We start from the raw sequence: 19,679 nt of genomic DNA on the forward strand, positions 1-19,679 counted from the left end.
TCTTGACAGGAGGCCTTACAAAAAGTGCACCCAATGCTCAACACAAATTGCATACACCGGTACTTCCGGCTTGGTCAGACGTTCCTACGAACACAATTACCAGTGTTCGCAGGTGGGAAGCCGGTGAGGGTATGAGTCCTGATCATTGCATTAGCGACTCCTACTAGTTGGTCGGGGCGCCTGTTCAGCAGGGAGGGGATCTGGGGGAGATCGCGTGAACCTCCGCACGCGTTACACTCTCCCAGTGAAACTCCTCGCTGTCAGGTGAAAAGAAGCAGCTGGTGACTCCACATGTATCGGAGGAGGCATGTGGTAGTCTACACCCTCCCCAGACCAACAGAGGATTGCGCATCGAGCAGGACTGTGATACAGACGGGGAACGACTAAATTGGGAAGAAAATGGGAGAAAAATGGCACAAGAAAAAACAACAAAAAAAAATTGCATACGCCGGTTTTCATTTGCAACTGAGAAAAACCTGCAAAGGGGGAATTAAGGCATTTTATGGAATGTTTATTCATTGAAATAAAAAAATAAATATTTTAAATGGCAGGCACTGCATCATTTTTTCTGTCAGTCATATATATATATATAACTATTGCTCTCAGCTTTTAGCACTGACTTACTGTCACTTTCTCACAACTTTCAGGAGTCATTTATTGGGCATATACAATGCATATATCAACATTTAATGGAAATAAAACTGTGAAAAGGTAAAAAAAACCTTCCAGATTTCTTTGCCCTTTTCAAGAAAACACACACACACACACTATAGTATACAAACCCAAATATTAAATATCTAAATATGCAGTCTTCCATTAAACAGCAACATTTGCTTAAAGCATAACACCAGTAATTATTATTTTTTTTCAGTATCGTGAACATATCCGATGAGAAGACTAAAACCGATAATGTTTCTGTCCAACTCTTTTTGACATTTTTCTACCCCATGTAGCTTTCAACCAGGAAAGCCATTCATTTCAGCTGTGTGCTGAAGTTATTTAAACGTATTATTTGAAGGGCGGCAGTGTAGTATAATGCGTAAGGAACTGGTCTTGTAACCTAAAGGTCGCAGGTTCGATTCCTTGGTAGGACGCTGCCGTTGTACCCCTGAGCAAGGTACTTAACCTGCATTGCATCAGTATACATTCAGCTGTGTAAATGAATGCAATGTAAATGCTATGTAGAATGTTGTGTAAGTCGCTCTGGATAAGAGCGTCTGCTAAATGCCTGTAATGTAAATACAGCTAAGAAAGACATATTTTCATTTTGAGAAATTGCAACTTATTATCACTGATGATACTGAAAAAATGAAAATTACTCGTGTTATTCATTTCACAAAAAGGACCACAATGCAAATAAAGACAGCCTGACTGAGGAACAGCCATTCTTAGATGCAGTAGCCTGCCCCCTGGTGGCCAAAGAGCTCAACAGTCTAAATGAATAACTGCAGCACATCTCTCACACATTAAATGAAGTCACAGCATTTCTGTTCACTGCTGAGCCAGCTGGGGAATCAAGATTAGACTCACAGTGTAAAATCCCATTAAAAGTGTCCAGATGAGCTGCCCCGATCTGATTGGTCCTCTGCTGCCGTGAGTGGTACTTCCCTCATGCCACAGGGCTGAGCCCGGCTCTTCCTCCTCGGTCTCTTCCTCTTCCTTCTTCTCAGGTTATGGCCTGCCCCCGCCTTCCTGCTGGACTTCAGAAACCTCGGGTTTCATTTCCTCAGCTGCTGTGCCTGAAAAGAGAACACAGGAGACTGACAGCCACAGATGCAACGGACCAACCAGATATTCCTCTGGACATCGAATGCTCCGTTTCACTACCAAAGAAGCTTCCTAAATATGGATATTCATGACAGGCTGTGACCAAGGACAACATCGCTTTACGAATATTCCCTTAACTGTAACATGTGCCTGTTCCCAGGCAGAACCTGTTAGGACTTAGGAAACAGAGAGGAGGAGAACAAATTTACAGAGTTGATTATCTTGTTAGTATAGAGAATCTGTGGCTCAGCTGAACAGAACAGCAGATAGTTTCACAGGCAGGAATCCCACAATGCGCCAGGTGACAGCGCATCACGGCATGCCGGCGACGCCCTCTTCGCCCCTCTCCCCCGAAATGCAGGTTCGTCTCCGTACTTTTTTCTCGGCTCGTCTTCTCTTGTATTCGGCTACTTCCTCCTGCGACAGGCCGTGGTTGTCCGCCCTGCAGCAGACACAGCACACAGGTCTCATTCCCGTCTCCGCGGAAACCCGCGGTCTCCGCGGAAACGCTCTGTGACACAGCCAGGACTGCAAAGCTGAGCGTCAGTACACTGGGCCACAATAAACTCAAAATTGGTATGAATTAGCGTTTGACAGTGCAACATACATTTCTCTCATTATCCTTATCCTTATTTGGAAACACAGTTTGAGATCAGACCTGAGGCAATAACTGTAAACGAAATACCCTTTACACATGAGAAAAATAAATAGCATATCAAAAAGAGCCATATTTTCACCAGTCTTTAGAATAATACTCTTTTTTCAGACAGTTGAACATTTTAGTTTGTAACGTGTTCACTCAGAAATTCTCAGTGACCTACACGAGTGCATCTATACAGGCTGTAATCAGTAGAAATGCTACATGGGCATACGTTATGTCTTGGCAAACACTGGATTTATATTAACAAAAACACAGATTAAAAGAAAAGAATAATCACATAACGTAAAGAATAAGAAACCATTATTATTCTATGGTGCCAAAGGTAACACTGAGGCTTGGGGACTCTTACCCTGGTTTTAAGTCGGGTGGCTGTGGCAGGGGTTTCGTGAAGTCCTCCTTGCCCACCAGCCAGTAGGTCTCCTCGAAGCCTTTACCCTGCACAAAAACACATTTTTATTTCGCCCCCGCTTCCTCCCGGTTTGTGCTCCTGGCCCCCTCCTCGGTGAGTCTGAACGGAGGACAGTGCAGACGGGGGCACGCCCCCTCCCGTGCGAGCAGGAGCAGGGACGCCGCGCTGTGAGGTGAAGACGCGGGGTGCCGCTCACCTTCAGCTCCGTCTGGCCGCGGATCTCGATGCGGTAGCCGTCGTTCAGGGAGCGCAGGATCGTCACCGTGCTCAGATTCACGTGGATTCTGTAGGCTGGAAGGCAGGAATCTTCTTTGGAAAGGAATTTTTCCAAATATTGTGCAATATTTCTTAGATGGTAAAAAGCAGTTTTGGTTACATTTCTGATATGTGCATCAATTTTTTCACCTGATAAGATACAATTTTTTCTCACTTGATCTTATCACCAATTATCATGACCGCTGTTTTTATCTTGGTTCAATTTTAGAGACGTCTGAGTCATTCACATGTTTATGTCTGCCATACAATTTAAAAGAGTGTCAGTAGGACAAAGATCATTTGGCATGACTGAGATATATAACAGGGTATCATCCAAATAACAGTGGAAACTTATGTTGTGAACTGTGGATAGTAGTCCCTAACAAGAACAAGTACAGACTAAACAGGTCCTAGGATTGAGCCCTGGGGCACACCACATGTAATGTGTGTTTGTGTTTATGTATATGTGTGTGTGTGTATGTGTCTGTATGAGTGTGTGTTCATTTGTGTGTATGTGTATGTGTGTGTGTGTGTGTGTGTGTGTGCGTGCATGTGTCTGTATGAGTGCGTGTTCATTTGTGTGTATGTGTGTGAGTGAGTGTGTGCGTGATATAGATATGCAGAACTGTGTGTGCAGGATATACTGCGTGTGTGTGATATACATGTGCAGTATTGTGTAGTTGTAAAAGCTGAGACTCACGCAGCCCAGTTGACTCCATACGGGAGGCGGTGTTCACCGTGTCTCCAAACAGGCAATACCGAGGCATGGTCAAACCTACAACTCCCGCAACACAGGAACCTGTACGCACACACACACACACACACACACACGCACGCACACATACACGCACACATACACAAATACGCACACACACATACACACGCACTTAATCTCATTTGAAAGACTGGGTGCAGATGGGTCATCTGACTGCTCTTCACAGGAAATCCCATCCCTGCATCTCACCAGATTGGATGCAGGTGGGTCACATGACCCTGTGGTTCACAGGAAGCCCCACCCCTATCTCTCACCAGATTGGATATGTGTGGGTCACATGACCCGGTGGCTCACAGGAAGCCCTGCCCCTATCTCTCACCAGACTGGATGCAGGTGGGTCACATGACCCTGTGGTTCACAGGAAGCCCCACCCCTATCTCTCACCAGATTGGATATGTGTGGGTCACATGACCCTGTAGTTCACAGGAAGCCCTGCCCCATCTCTCACCAGATTGGATGCGGGTAGGTCACATGACCATATGGTTCACAGGAAGCATCGCCCCTCACCTGAGTGCAGGCCGATGCGGATCCTGACGGGCACCTCTGGCATGTGGCGCATTTTGAAAGAGCCCACAGCGCTGAGGATGTTCAGGGACATGTTGGCGACCTCCGCTGCGTGCTTGTTCCCGTTCCTCTTCGGCAGCCCCGAGGCCACCATGTAAGCGTCTCCGATGGTCTCCACCTGGGACGGGCACAGACAGTAACCCCGAACTCCAGCTGCTCACCGCTTTAAACACTGTCTGCTAGGCAGACCTTCTCTTTAAAACACTGTTTCTACTGGGCTGACCTCCACCCCCTGACCTTCCCTTCAACACATTGTTTCTGTTTGGCTGACCTCCACCCACTGACCTTCCCCTTAAAACACTGTATCTGCTGGAATGACCTTCACCCACTGACCTTCCCTTTAAAACACTGTATCTGCTCATCTGACCTACACCTATAAACCTTACCTTTAAAACACTGTTTCTGGTTGGCAGATGCTGTTACGCACAAGCTTACACAAGCTCACATTTTATGTGCACTACCTCTGTATACAGATATTTACAGGTACAGTTTTTCAGGCAAAGAACTTAAAAAAATGAAACAATAATTATTTAATTTTTTAAAAACCCACTTTGCATCACTAAGGTTTCCCACTTTAGAGAAAGTAAAAAAATACATTATGTGACTTAATTCTTCACAGTGAAGTATCTTATCTGTAAAACACCAGTCAACCTCTGCGTTCGTCCCATAAACCATAATCTTTTGCTGCATGTTTCTCACACTACCTTGTACACGTCGTGGTTGGCCAGTACGGCGTCAAAAAGCGAGTAGAGGTCGTTGAGAAGGTCGACGACCTCGATGGGGTCGCTGAGCGAGGAGATGGTGGTGAACCCCACAATGTCACTGAAGTAGATGGTCACCTGGTCAAAGTACTCGGGTTCGACCACACCCCCCGTTTTCAGAGCGTGAGCTACAGAGCTATAGACAAGAAAAATATATATATTTTTTTTAAACAGGAAAATCAGGATTGAAAAGACAGAGTACCGTTCCTTAGCTGCTTCTTTCAGTGGGCCAAATAGCATTTGGCCCACTGAAAGATAGCATTTACAGACTAAGCATCAATTAAATATATTGTATGTATTGAAGTAAATTCCTTCTTAAAATATGTATCCTGCATGTCTCCCGTTTTAGCCATTTCCTGGTATGTAGAGGTCCATAACCTTTTGTCTAATTCTCTGGATTTCATCATCAGGACTGGCTGAGTACAGCATGTGTGCTCTCTCCTTTTTATACCCTAAGGAAACAGGAAACCATTGTAGGCCACTATATAGTTCCCTAATCTTCCAATGAACTCCAGATCCAGGTTGTATATACATGCAGATGTTTGTTGGATAGTATTCAAAAGAATAGTTAGGGGTGTGAAAAACTGTGATCCAGAAATCACAAGAAGAAAAATGGAAGAAAAGTATTATTAATAAAACATGCTTTTGTAAGTTTGCAGATTCCTGCATTTTTTAGCATACAATATACCTGACTACTTCTAAACGGCATTTTTAAATCTTTGCCCAGGATTGTGAATAACACTCTTCTGTGAATGGAAATGATAAAACTTGCGTGCATTTTGAAGCGGCTGCAGACGCTAGCTGAAATGATAAAACCTGTGCGGATTGCGAAGCGACGGCAGACGCTAGCCTCTCGTTGTTTGCTGGGACCAGAGACTCACGGCGGCAGCATCTCGGACAGCAGCTTCTCGGTCCTCTGCTTCTCCACCTCCAGCTCCTCGGTCCTCTCGCGGATCAGCTCCTCCAGGTTGCTGGAGTACTGCTCCAGCATGCGCAGCATCGAGTCGATGATGTTGGTCTTCTTGCCTTTGTTGATGATCTTGAACTGGTGAAAAAAAACCACAATGATTGATCCATCGATTATTTACAGTTAACCTTTCGTCCAAATCTCTTGCAAATGTTGAGCAAATTTCAAAAAAAGTTGTCAGTGCGCGTTTCCATCAACTACTGTTGGGCAAATATTCTGAAGAAAACGCAGCAAGATTACATAATCAAAAGTGTGCCAGCCAAGCAGTTGGAGAGTTTGCAAGACATAATCACTCTTGGAAGAGTGATCATAACAGCCCTCTCTTGGCTATTGTTGGTTGTATTACATGCTGTGTGACATGATTGGCATTTTTTGGTCTTTTCTGGAACAGAAGTATATGACCTAGGTCCCCGTCGCATCATAATTTATTCAAAAAATCTGTTTCCATCATCCTTTATTGCATCTTCTAGGACTCTCAGACCCAGCATATGGGGTGTAACTATTTTTCATTTCAATATTTTGGCCCAGGTCTTAGAATTCATAGCTGCATCCCTACCCAGTTGCCAAATATAGTTTCTTACCCATGCTGCGCCATGCTGCTGGAGTACAGGCCCTTATCCCTGCCCTGTCTGTGATCTCTCACCTGCTTCAAGATCTTCACAAATGCTGATCTGCGGTTCTGATCTCCTTGCTCTCACCTGGTTGAAGATCTCACGGAACCCCAGTCTGTGATTGTGATCTCCTTGATCTCACCTGGTTGAATATCTCGTTGAACGCTGGTCTGTGGTTGTCATGGCCTGGCTCTCACCTGGTTGAAGATCTCGTAGAATGCCAGTTTGTGGTCGCGATCTCCTTGCTCTTACCTGGTTGAAGATCTCATTGAATGCCGGTCTGTAGTTGTGATCTCCTTGCTCTCACCTGGTTGAAGATCTTATCTAATGTCGGTCTGTGGTTGTAATCTCTGCTCTCACCTGGTTGAAGATCTCATCGAACGTCGGTCTGTAGTTGTGATCTCTGTTCTCACCTGGTTGAAGATCTCGTTGAACGCGGGTCGGCGGTCGGGCTGCTCGCTCCAGCACTGCTTCATCAGCTGGATGCACTCCAGCGGGGCCTGGTCAGGCGCCACCGTGGGCCGGCACATGGGCGGCGGCTTCTTCACCTTGCGGATGATCTCTGCCAGAGACAAGGATGACTGAGAGCCAGCCTGGCGGACCTGGACTGCACCGGACGCAGAGTTGTGGCTACTGTACTTACGTAACTTAAGGTTAAAGTTAAGGGCTTTATATTAAAGCCACTGTAGCACATAGATTACTTCTCCATGTGTATGTACCCACAAAGACACATGCCCACAGTCCCCACTGCCTCACACCCACAGTCCCCACTGCCTCACACCTACAGCCCCCACTGCCTCACACCTACAGCCCCCACTGCCTCACACCTACAGCCCCCACTGCCTCACACCCACAGTCCCACTGCCTCACACCCACAGTCCCCACTGCCTCACATCCACAGTCCCACTGCCTCACAGCTGTAACTCCTTAGAATTGACAGCAGGGAATGTCACTTGGGCTGGCAGCTCCACCAGTATCAGACACTGTGGGGTCAAAATGGCGGCCCTGGAAATTCATAAAGCAAACCAGCGAACACTGGCCTATATAAAGGTGTCAATGGGGGCCCGTCCACGTCTGAATGACAGCTGCACTATAACAGACCAGTCATGTGCACGTGTCACCAAAAACTCACCAGCCCCAATCTCTGGTTCCCACGTAGGGTCCTGTCACATCATCAATTTTCAGTATAAACCCCTGTAAAACTTCCACAATTTGCGCTGAGAGGAACAACTCAGTCTGACTTCAAAAAGACACGCTTCCAACACTCTGAAGAAGCTCTTCACAGACAGTGTTCATGCACTGCCCATTTACAGCTGGCCTGACTGCCGAGACAGTCAGCCACTGAAGATTCGGACCATTCTGTTCCAAAAAGTTAAAAAGTAATACAGCAGTCTTAGGAAAAAGGGACGATTCTAACCACCCTCCCGTCTCCCTTGTGGCCTGAACCCAAGAGGAGATCCACACTGACTGCTGGTGGTCACACCATCACCGCACCTTCTATGAACCCAGAGCCCAGAAGCACCGGGAGTCCATGTACCAGCCAATGAGATGCAACCTTTCATCACTGTGTATATCCACGCAAAGCGTCAACCAAAGCATGGTAGTATTCTGTGGCAGTGTCAACACTGTTAAAACAATGTTTTAAGGAATTATTCACATCTGTATTCTGTATCTATATCTGTATATACATACACATTTGACAAAACCTCATTGCACCACTATTACATTACAGAACCTTACTTTATACAATGTTGCAGGGCAATTTAATTAAGGCTTTTAAAGTCAAATGCATTCACCGACTGGAGGCATACCTGCGGCGTTCAGTCCCAGCATGCAGTAGGGCAGCCCACGGACGACCACTTCCTGCAGTATGATTGCAAAGCTGTACACATCGCCTTTGAGTGTTCCCCTCTCTGAGTTCTCCAGGTCCCTGAGAAGCTCAGGGGCTGTCCAGAACAGCTCTAAAGGAAAAGGAAGTGACATCACACAAGCACTCCAAGCATTCAATCTGCCAACACATTAACAGCACTTTAATGCCATGTAAAAGTACTTGTCCCCTTCCTGATTTCCTCTATTACTGCATATTTTCCAACACAACATTTTTTAAAATTATTATTTCATTTATGTAATAGAAAAAGTTATATATACTGTACTCTAAGGTTTAAACCCTCACATCTCCGCTCAGTGTGAGTCTTCAGGGAGTTCTCTGGCGCCACCTGGTGGGCACAGCAGAACCCAGTGAAAGACTTCACTGTGGATGGAGGACTTCACTTCCACTGACACAAGCTAAAACACTGATGAAAAATAGCATCTTACCCTCACTGCCCGCACTGCGCAGTGAAGTCGTTAGTTTTTAGCTCAGTCACCTTTGCAGAGGAAAGATCCTCTGCAAATCCTAAATTGTTGCTACACAGAAAAGTAGAGCTCCTAGCAGCTTTCCAAATGAAAACATGTGAGCTGAACTGCATGATGATTGGCTGCTGCCTGGCGTTTGGCTCCCAGGCCATGAACTGTGACATTAGGGAATTTTTGTGGAGAACGTCCATATTAACTCTCCTTTGAGGGAATGATTAATGGTTAATGGTTAATGAATGGTTAAACCGACAACAAAATGGTTATTTAAAACAGTCTGTTCGCACACAGTCTGTGTGCCCCAGCACACTTCTCCCAGTGCACTAACTGCCCCAGCACACTTCTCCCAGTGCACTAACTGCCCCAGCACACTTCTCCCAGTGCACTAACTGCCCCAGCACACTTCTCCCAGTGCACTAACTGCCCCAGCACACTTCTCCCAGTGCACTAACTGCCCCAGCACACTTCTCCCAGTGCACTAACTGCCCCAGCACACTTCTCCCAGTGCACTAACTGCCCCTGCACTCTCCTTCGGGCGCGGTCGTTCACCTGCGGGCGGAGGCACCACCCGAGCGGTCTTCTGGGACTCCAGCAGCTCGCTGACACCGTAGTCGGTTATCTTCAGCACGAAGCGCCCGTCCACCACGCAGTTTCGGGAGGTCAGCCGCCCGTGGGCGAACGCGCGGTGGTGCAGGTACTTCATGCCCTGCGGGCAGAGATGGGGCATCACTCTCACCCTCTTTAAACCCAATAAGAATCTGTGCAATCCAAACCATCATCATCACATGGACACTTTTTACAAATGACACTACGCATAATTATATATTAAGGACCCAAGAAAAGCAGTACTGGTATTAAGCCTATATTCTTAAATTGTGTTTGAAAATGAGTTTTTATTCTGAAAGCAGAAAACGTCGTACGCAGCCCACAACAGGACACTTGGCATTGGTCATTTGGAGACCACGTTTCTGGCTCAACTCTCAGGGCATTATTTTAATAGCATTCACATCCAGGCGGGCTGTGGCTAACGCTAATGTTCCCAGGCCAAAGTAGGACAGTACGCTGGAAGGCGGACCTTGATGAGATCCAGGAGGAGGGAGGACTTGAACATCCAGTCCAGTTTGACGTCGCTGTTCTCCAGCAGGTCCCGGAGGCTTCCGCGAGAGCAGTGCTCCGTCACCACGGCGAACACGCCCGCGTCCGCGAAGAGCCCCAGGAACGGGTTCACGTTCTCGTTTCGGAGATCCCTCATCTGGAGAGACAGAAAGAGGCGGGGCTCTGGTGACATCAGCGTCATCTGATGATGCGTACGTGCACTCAGGCATGTGCGGGGAGAGTTTTTTTAAAGCAAAAACAAAAATCAGCAGAGCCTATGGCTCTCTAAAACCGGGGGGGGGCATACCCCTGTATTATAGGCATGATATTCATTCAAGACCAGGCTTGATATGGTGTTAGACACTATCTAGTCTGTAGGTAATCAGAGCACTAGGTACAATTCTATTAGGTAAAATGGTGAGCACTGTTGGGCTGAATGGCCTGTTCTTGTCATTATCTTATGTTATGTTATGATATGATAGGATATGATATTCTCTGATGACAAGTTGCCAGGAGATTGAATGATATCAATTTTGGTATGTTTTCCACTTGGGAGACAAAACGGCATATGCATAAAGCTTTTGAGATTTACCTTTAAGTCAAAGAGAAGTTTCATGAATTGAATAAATGTACAAGAAGTAAGAATAAAGCTATGTATACATGTAATTTAGCCTTAAAAGTACCCCTAAATACTTTTTGGTTAACCAAATGCTACTGTCCACTGATGTCGAATGAATGGTAATGTAATAATGACAGATCATAGTTTCCTCACACGACATGAGTTTTGAGAGCAAATACACTACCACTGTGGCTACCCAATGCTGATTGGCTGAGCATGGTCATGAGAATAATTAGTTAGTATTGTTATGCCAAATATTAATATCGCTCTGTGTGGAAAAACAAGACTGAGGAGCTTAGGTGCATTTAAGTTTCTATAACCTATACATTGGAACCAGCCTTATTGGCATATTCTGTCAGTGTGAGTTTCGATGTTCCTGCAGAAAGGTACCCAGAAGGGCACACGACCCTTTAAAGCAGGTCTGATGAACGTATTGTATTATATTACATTACAAATAAAAGAACACCAGCAGCGAGCCTCTGTAAACTCACCTTGGTGAAAATCTTTGTGGAGCTGGACTTTATCTCCCTGAACTGCCCCTCCTGAAACTTCTTCAACCACACCCAGTCGCCCTGAGGGTGAGAGAGGCGATCCCTGAATGAGACGCTGCAGAACCGTTAGGGTCTGCGCGCCGCAGCGAGGCGGAGTTCACGTCGCCTCTCGCACGCCGTACCTCGTACACCGCCACGTTGGAGGTCTCGTGCGTCGCCGTGGCAGCGCTGTTCATGGAATGGCTTCGACCCCGGGACTTTCCCTCCAGCGCGCTTTTCGAGTCGCTGAGATCCTCGATGGTGACCTGCTAAAAATAAAAAACAAAAACCAAATCAAACTTCGAAGAGACATTCATACATTTTGATACCGGTAGTAATTTTCAAAAGGGAAGTTACGTTTTCAGACAGTGAGATTCGGTTTTTATAAAAAGCAAAGGAATGTATTTGTGTTGGATGGACAATTGATTAATCTACCTGAATGTACCACTGCTTTGCAGATGTTTACTCACTCAACACTAGAAAAACTCTCCTTGGGTCTAATTGCAAAAAAAATATCTCAACTTGGGAAAGATAACAAGGTGAGAAGTAATTTTTTATTAAAAACCTAAATCTGAATTTAGAGTTTCCGGGGATAATGATAACTCATTCTGGTATATATTTTTATATTGGTTGAGCAGCTCAGGAGGCCCCTTTTCACAGTACTCTGGGGCTCACAGGTGTAAGAACAGAATCCAAACAGACGTTCTTTAACGTTTACAGATTTGGGGAGACCCACCCTCTTGCTGTGCTGTGGGTTGATGAAGGTGAGGTCTTCCAGAGTCAGCAGGATTCTGTTGGGCCCTTTAAAAAGCTGAATCCTTTGGAGCCGCCTCCTGTCAATCAGGAGCATAAAAATTTAACAAACAATTTAACCGCCACAGTATCATCATAAAAAGGTATGTTTTTATTTACAATTTTAAAAAAAAGAATTAATTTATTGGCTGAAGGATTTTAACTATTTATTTTTCTTCCTTATTCGGAATTGAAATATTAAGAGATATTACCTTATTATGAAAGCCAAACCAATAGAAATTACGACCAGAACAGCGATGACCACGAATGCCACAATGATGGAGGTGAGATCCACACCTGCGTGAGAGGAAAGACAAAAATATCAGGAAGGTTAAGGAACTGGGCTTGTAACCGTAAGGTTGCAGGTTTAGTTCCCAGGTAGGGCACTGCCGTTGTACCGTTAAAGGGGCAGTTCACCGAAAAATAAAATGGAGCTATACTTCCACTTACCTGGAGTGCAATCTATCCATCTAGATTGTTTTGCTGAGATCTGATGAGTTTTCTAGGGATGTATCTGAATTGGTGCACTTGCCTTCTATTGAGTATAGTTGCTAAGTACACAGGATGAGAAAGTTAACTAGCCCATATTAAATGTAGTGTACATAAAATCCCAGGACAATATACTTATTTCTAGGGTTTCTAATAGAGTCTATTCAGGAGCATACTTTTCAGAAAGTAAACAACCCTTTGGTTCCCATAAATATGACGAGCAGCTTTGCTTCAAAAATGAGGTGCAGCTTTGAGGGTTCTACTCTCCTGTACATGTGGGTTCTAATCTCTTGTACCTGCAGGTTGTAATCTCCTGTACATGTGGGTTCTAATCTCTGGTACCTGTGGACTTTAATCCCCTGTACATGTCGGTTCTAATCCCCTGTACATGTGGGATTTAATCCCCTGTACATGTGGGTTCTTATCTTCTGTACATGTGGGTTCTTATCTTCTGTACATGTGGGATATAATCTCTGGTACCTGTGGGCTTTAATCCCCTGTACATGTGGGTTCTAATCCCCTGTACATGTGGGTTCTAATCTCCTGTACATGTGGGTTCTAATCCCCTGTACATGTGGGTTCTAATCTCCTGTACATGTGGGTTCTAATCTCATGTACATGTGGTTTCTAATCTCATGTACATGTGGGTTCTATTCTCCTGTACATGTGGGTTCTAATCTCATGTACATGTGGGTTCTATTCTCCTGTACATGTGGGTTCTAATCTCATGTACATGTGGGTTCTAATATCCTGTACATGTGGGGTCTAATCTTCTGTACATGTGGTGCTGGGCTTTTCGTGAGGAGGCAGTGTGGGGCGTGGGTCCTCACCTCCCACGCAGAGGATGTAAATGTTGAACCAGCAGCGGGAGTCCTGGGGCGGGGGGGAGCCCTGCGGGAAGTGAACGGGCGGCCCGGTGACGAACAGCGTGCCGGCGCCCAGGTCCACCCGGTGGGTGCGGTAGAGCTGGCCGCTCAGCCCGTCCGTGTCCAGGACCACGTAGTCCGTCAGCACGTTCCCCAGCCCGTCCGTGCGCACGTTCTGGTTGAACCCCGCGAAGGTCAGGTTCTGCATGCAGAAGGCCAGGTTGCTCACCGAGAGGCTCTGCCCCGCCCTCCTGGCGCTGTCCGTCGCCTTGGCAACCAGGTAAATACTGTTGTACACCGTTCCGAAGATTGGGGAAACCTGAAACGCACGCACACAGGGTCGATGGGTAATTTACATGGACTGGCATGGATGGCATCCACGAATCCAAACCTTTGAACACCCCTGGATCTCAAACTCCAGACCTGAAGGCTGCAGTATCTGCAGCCAATTCAGGGCTTTGCATTGCACTATGCTTTTCAGGGAAAGATCTGCTAGTGTAAGACATTTGCTGGCACACTATATATACAGCGTCTTTGGAAGGTATTCAGTTTTTGTAGACAAATATTTAAGTATTTTATTTTTAAGAAATTTGCAAAAATTTCTAAAAACCTGTTTTTGCTTTGTCATTATGGGGTATTGTGTGTAGATTGATGAGAATAAAAATTAATTAAATCAATTTTATAATAAAGCTGTAACGTAACAAAATGTGGAAAAGGTTAATGGGTCTGAATACCTTCCGAAGGCACTGTATAAAGCTAAAAGGGATTTCTTTAAATGGCTAAAGTAACTTGACAAAATCCAGAAAGGATTTCTGAAAACTTCTACAGAATCAAAAGCCAACTTGATCAATGATAAGATTCTAAAACTGGAATGATTGTTTTTTCTACAAAATACAGAGAGAAGGCAATGTGATTTAGGCAAAATGGATTTTGCCAATTAAAATCCTCATCAATTGCTCTGATGTCAGGACAGATCAGTCAGCTGATGGGGTGAGCGCTCACCTGCTGAGGGTCGTAGGACGCGGGAATTTCGCGGGACCGCTGAGCCGCGTCGAAAGCGTCCGTGAAGGACGCGATGTCCGACGCCACGGTAACGGTGAGCACGGCGTCGTAGGCCTGGCGGAGCGCGCTGTCGTTCTCCAGCCGCCGGTAGGTCACGTTGGCGTAGGGAAGGCTGTAGAGCAGGGTGTCGTACGGCAGGAAGACGTGGCTCCCGGCCGTCAGGCCCATCTCGTTGGCTTTCAGCAGGAAGGCCGCCTCCTGCTCTCCGCCAATCAGCACGGACTGCATGCACATGATTATGACTGGAACACACAGGTTACGGTGGCAGAGCACGCCTGTGGTCAGGTTCACAGCGCGGTGTCTTTAGGACCAGCGGCTCATGGGGTGCCCTGTGTAAATTTCTGCACATTTAGCATTGACAAATGTTTTTTTTTTTCAACTGTTTGGAGATGTCATTCATATAAAACATTGTAATCATTTTTCCAAGAGCAATGTTCTGCATTACAGATATTTTAAAATTATGTGTTACACATAAATATAAATGTTACATGTAAATGTTAAATATAGCCTAAATGTAACTGTTGAATGCTAAATGTAAATGTAGAAATTGAATACTAAATATATAGAAAGTATACAGATTCCCCTGTGTGTAATGTCAGATTATGCATGGAGCATGGACGGATGTTCTGAACCACACCAGTGCAAATCTGTGAATGCCACTTGGAGCAGCTGAATCAGCTGGCTTAAAATGGCCGGTGCCAGTGAATTAGCTGAGGTTGCAGTCTTGGGGAGTTTGCAGTAGGGGAAAGAGCAAGCTCTCCAGGGCAGACCAGACACAGCATTGACAACATCAGGCACTACAGCTTCACCGAATAACAGGTGAGTGACGGACGGACCAGTGCTGGCCCACACGGACCACTTCACTTGTCCCACATACCACTCGGGAAAGACGGCGAGGAACCTGTCAGAGTAGGGCTGCCAGAATGCAACCACAACTCAACCTTGATGAAACCACGTCTCAGGCGTGATATGCATTTGGGCCACGTTTGGCCCAGAATCCAAATGCTGCGATAAACCTTAGATGCGACTGGTTACAGCTGGGCCACTTTTGGGTCAAAATTGAAATGCTGCACATTGATCGACTGGTTGATTTGATTGGTTGCATTTGACCCACAATACACTTGCCACTGCCATGACTGACCCTAAAAGCCTAAACTGAACCATATTTGTCCTGAAATCGCCAGCCATCTGGGTCATCACCAGACACGGCCACTACAGCATTGCCACCGGTCAGGGCTCAACCGGTGACTTTTAAATATGCAGGTCAGCCATACTGAACAGAATATTTACCTTTTATATTTCCAGTTTGTTGGATTTTCCTGAGAGTGTTTTCCATCTCTGTGGAGTTCTCCCCCACGGACGACACCAGGCGCACCGGAAGTCCCGCACTCCGGAGGGAGTTGCCCAGTTCTGTGGCGGTGTCCATCCATATTTCCTCCCTGGAAGAGATTATGCCTATTTTCGCCCAGCCGAAGTACCTGAGCACGCTGAAAAGCACCCGCATGGCCGAAGGCAAAGTCTGGGCGATAGCAGTGTATCCCTGGGACCGATCGAGCTGGTAATCGAGGCAAGCCCAGGAGAACATAGGCTTGCCCCAGTTCCGCGCAAAAAGCGAGGCGGCGGCGCAGTAGCCCGGGTTCGCGGGACCCACGAAGGCTTCGGACGCGTTCTCCAGCTGCACGAACTTGGCCAAGGCCTTCGACGTTTCGCACGTCTCTTGAAGGACTATGAAGTCCAGTCCGTCGCCCAAGTCTAAACTTGGGTCGTTTTTGACCCGCTGCACTGCCAGCTGTGCTGCCACCGCAGGGAGGGCTTTTGAGTAGAGCCGGTCGCATCTCCACGGCCCCAAGACTCCTACTTTAAAGACCTGACACTGTACGCCAGAAGTGAACACCAAAGCCCCCAGAACGACCCATAGCGTACAGCGATAAGAGGGTAGCCTCGCCGACTGGCGTTTATTCCTGAGAACAGGGCAACGGAAATATTTCCACGAGTCCCACCGAAAGCCTCTGAATTGCAGAGCAATGTGTGGCATTGTCCGTGAGTGTCAGATGCAGATCTCAATTTAAATCTTTTAAAGTGAGGCAATAAAGCGCAAAGCACACATTTTGTGAGAACGGTCACAATATATATATGTACTTCACTTCATTAGCTTCGCAGTGTTTAAAAGTCTGATGTGAAACGCCAGCGTGCAAAACGAGATTTCAAGCAGTTACTCGTCTCAAAAATTTACGAAAAATGTTGTCAGAATTTACATATTTTATACAAGCGCCAATATTGAGAATTGTGTGAATACCTTCAAAGTCAATTAACTGTATTACAAACAACAATATTAATAAATGCCCTATGACTGAGAAAATGTTAACAACAGTTGATTCTGCTCACCGTCCGTTTTAATCAGTCCATAATTGGTAGTGTTGTGCACTGGCGGGTTCAAATTTGCTATCATATTCCCCTTTCGTTAGTTTTCTTGGTTTGTCCTCTCTTTACTACAACCGACACATTTTCAGCAATTTGCGTCAACGCTACATTTAAACTAAACAACGAAATCGCCGAGACAAAAAGCGCGGCTCTAAACTTCTGTCTGAATTGAAATTAAAACTAATTGCCTTGCGAGATTTCGAGACCGAGTAGCTCATTATCTGCGCAGTGTTTTTTTTTTCCAAAGGGAGGAGGCGAGGTTGAAGCCGCGCTGCGTCCTCGGCGCCTGCGGTGAGAGGCAACTTCAGCACTCTGGAGAGCTACTTAGCCGTCCCAGAGTTTTGTTGAGGAAGAGTTCGCCGCGCGACCATTTGTTTACTCGAGGCAATCCCATAACATTATTTTGTCAGACCACAACGTAAATACATTTCTTCTTCTTAAAATTAAGTTTAAACCTTGAATGTACATTTCCCTTGACTGAAGATGATTTCAGTAATCAGAGCAAAGTAGCTTCCGATATGCTTGTCAAGCGAGTCCTAGCTTAATCGAATGAATGCTTAAAACATTATTATTTAAATTTAATAACGTTTTATTAATTCTATAATATAAGTCTGATTTATTGGACAAGCACGCACGATCGCAAAGGTGTGGAAAATTTTGAAACTTGGAAATACATACAGGGAAGTTGTATTTATTCGCACGAGCATCAGGAAAATTAAGAGAATAGCCTATGACCAAAAATATCTGGACGCCCCTTGGTCTGGGGTTGTTTTCATGGTTTGGGCTAGGCTCCTTAGTTCCAGTGAAGGCAACGCTACAGCAAACAAATACATTCTAGACAATTATGTGTTTCCCCAACAGTTTGGAAGGCCCTTCCTGTTCTAACGTGACAGTGTCCTTGGGCACACAGCGAGGTCCATATTACAAAAGCTTGTGTCAAGATCGATGCGGAAGAATTTGATTTGCCTGCACGGAGCTCTGACCTCAACCCTATCCAACACTCTTGGGATCAACTGGAAAGCCTTGTCGCCCAATCAGTGCCTGGCCTCACTAATGTTCTTATGGCCGAATGGAAGAAATCCCTGCTGCAATGCTCCAACATTTACTATAAAGCCTTTCCAGTTGAGGTTGTTATTGCAGCAAAGGGTGGACCAACTCCATATTAATGGCCATCATTTTGATTGATGTTGGATGACAGGTGTCCACATACTTTTCCCCATGTAGTGTGTCTGCTGTCTGTGAATTTGACCGTAACTCTGCGCATGCGCTACCATATGTGCTCTGGCCGAGTTGATTTAACACTGAACAGTTTACTTTGTATGTCTTGCCATATTTTCATGTCTTTCATTTTTTTAAGGCAGTTCCGTGTCGTCCATTTTTAATAGTGCATTTTGTGCGGATTCGCGCAGACAGAGAAGTTAGTGTACAACTGTAATCAACCAGTGGCTAGTTATTTACAAGCTGAAAACATCATTTAACATATATTAATAATTTTGGATATGGTAACACGCGTTGGGAAACGTAATACAAATCAGAGTACCTGTCGAGCCTAATATTCGGGGTGTTAACCCCGAACTTTCAGTTGTAGACCACACAATATGGAATTTGACCAGTTTTGCCATGGAGACAGCTTTGCACGATAGCACATGGCTGTAATTGGGGGTAATGTGTTGACATCACGGCGACAGCCTCTACTGTTCAATTGAATTTGCACCGAGGTGTACTGGGAATAATTAAACTTAACGACACCGAACATCCCCGGTGCTCACCCACGATAGCGTGCGTCAGCTATATGCCTTGTTTTGATCGCGCGTGCCTTTTCAGGTACTCGACTGGACGATTGTGCCACGGGCAGATAACACGCCACCAAAAAAAGGCATAATACATTTAAATGAATCGAAATTTAAATACATAACAGCCTACATTTAAATTACTTAAGTTAGTCATTAATTAACAGCAATGACCGCATATTTTCACTCCCGAAAGTACAAAATAAAAACGTGAATTACAGTAGGTTAGACAATTAAGTTTAGGCTATAATTTCATGAAAAAGTTTACGAATCAAAGAAATGAATTGAAAATTGTCAAAAAAAATATTTATATAAAATCTTAAAAGTTAAAAGATCAGAAGTTCAAAATCATAGTAATTCTAACAGCAGCTTGCTCAACTTGTGATCCTTCCCTTCCGACACAGTCAAATGCCCCATGTTAGTCTAACTCGTAACAGATAATATTTGGTCCCGCATTCCAGAGTGGGGCCAAATGTTATCTATTAAGAGTTGAATTAACACTATTAGAGTTGAATTAACACTGGACATTTTACTGTGCAGGTTTAAGCAATTGGTGCCGTCCTCCCAGTAGGTTCATTTTAGGGCATACACTTAATCATATCTTCCGAGAAGAAGGCCTACTGAGACCTCAAATTCTGACTACTAGGAAGCCCCAGTGGGAGAATGCGTTGGGTTTGATAGTTTTATGCTGACTGATATTTCGTATGATGGAGAACCTTGGCGCGACTGCTCAGCGGATTTCTGCCGCGCATCTGAAGGCATCGTTGCTGCTATGGCCGCTCCATACGTCATCGTTAATACGGGACAGATCACTTGCGTTTTCAGCCGTATATTCCATAAATGTATGCACGTAGCGCTCGACAGCAAATACCTGCCAATTATATGTTACATTA

At 45.4% G+C, this 19,679-nt stretch overlaps 1 protein-coding gene across 1 annotated transcript; it reads right to left on the minus strand.

Moving 5' to 3' along the window:
• Positions 1–495: 495 nt before the first annotated feature.
• On the minus strand, positions 496–18,206 carry gucy2f (guanylate cyclase 2F, retinal). The gene is made up of 19 exons (XM_064302826.1): positions 15,866–18,206; positions 14,516–14,817; positions 13,478–13,832; positions 12,371–12,455; positions 12,103–12,199; positions 11,510–11,635; positions 11,328–11,408; positions 10,198–10,374; positions 9,672–9,828; positions 8,582–8,731; positions 7,184–7,332; positions 6,074–6,237; positions 5,136–5,328; positions 4,375–4,549; positions 3,793–3,891; positions 3,034–3,128; positions 2,778–2,863; positions 2,143–2,209; positions 496–1,739 (listed from the first exon to the last, which is right to left on the minus strand). The coding sequence occupies exons 1-19, from the start codon at positions 16,608–16,610 to the stop codon at positions 1,719–1,721; spliced, it is 3,324 nt and encodes a 1,107-aa protein (XP_064158896.1). The 5' UTR covers positions 16,611–18,206; the 3' UTR covers positions 496–1,718.
• Between the last annotated feature and the right edge of the window lie 1,473 nt (positions 18,207–19,679).

Source organism: Anguilla rostrata, chromosome 12 (genome assembly GCF_018555375.3).
Source record: "Anguilla rostrata isolate EN2019 chromosome 12, ASM1855537v3, whole genome shotgun sequence".
NCBI lineage: Eukaryota > Metazoa > Chordata > Actinopteri > Anguilliformes > Anguillidae > Anguilla > Anguilla rostrata.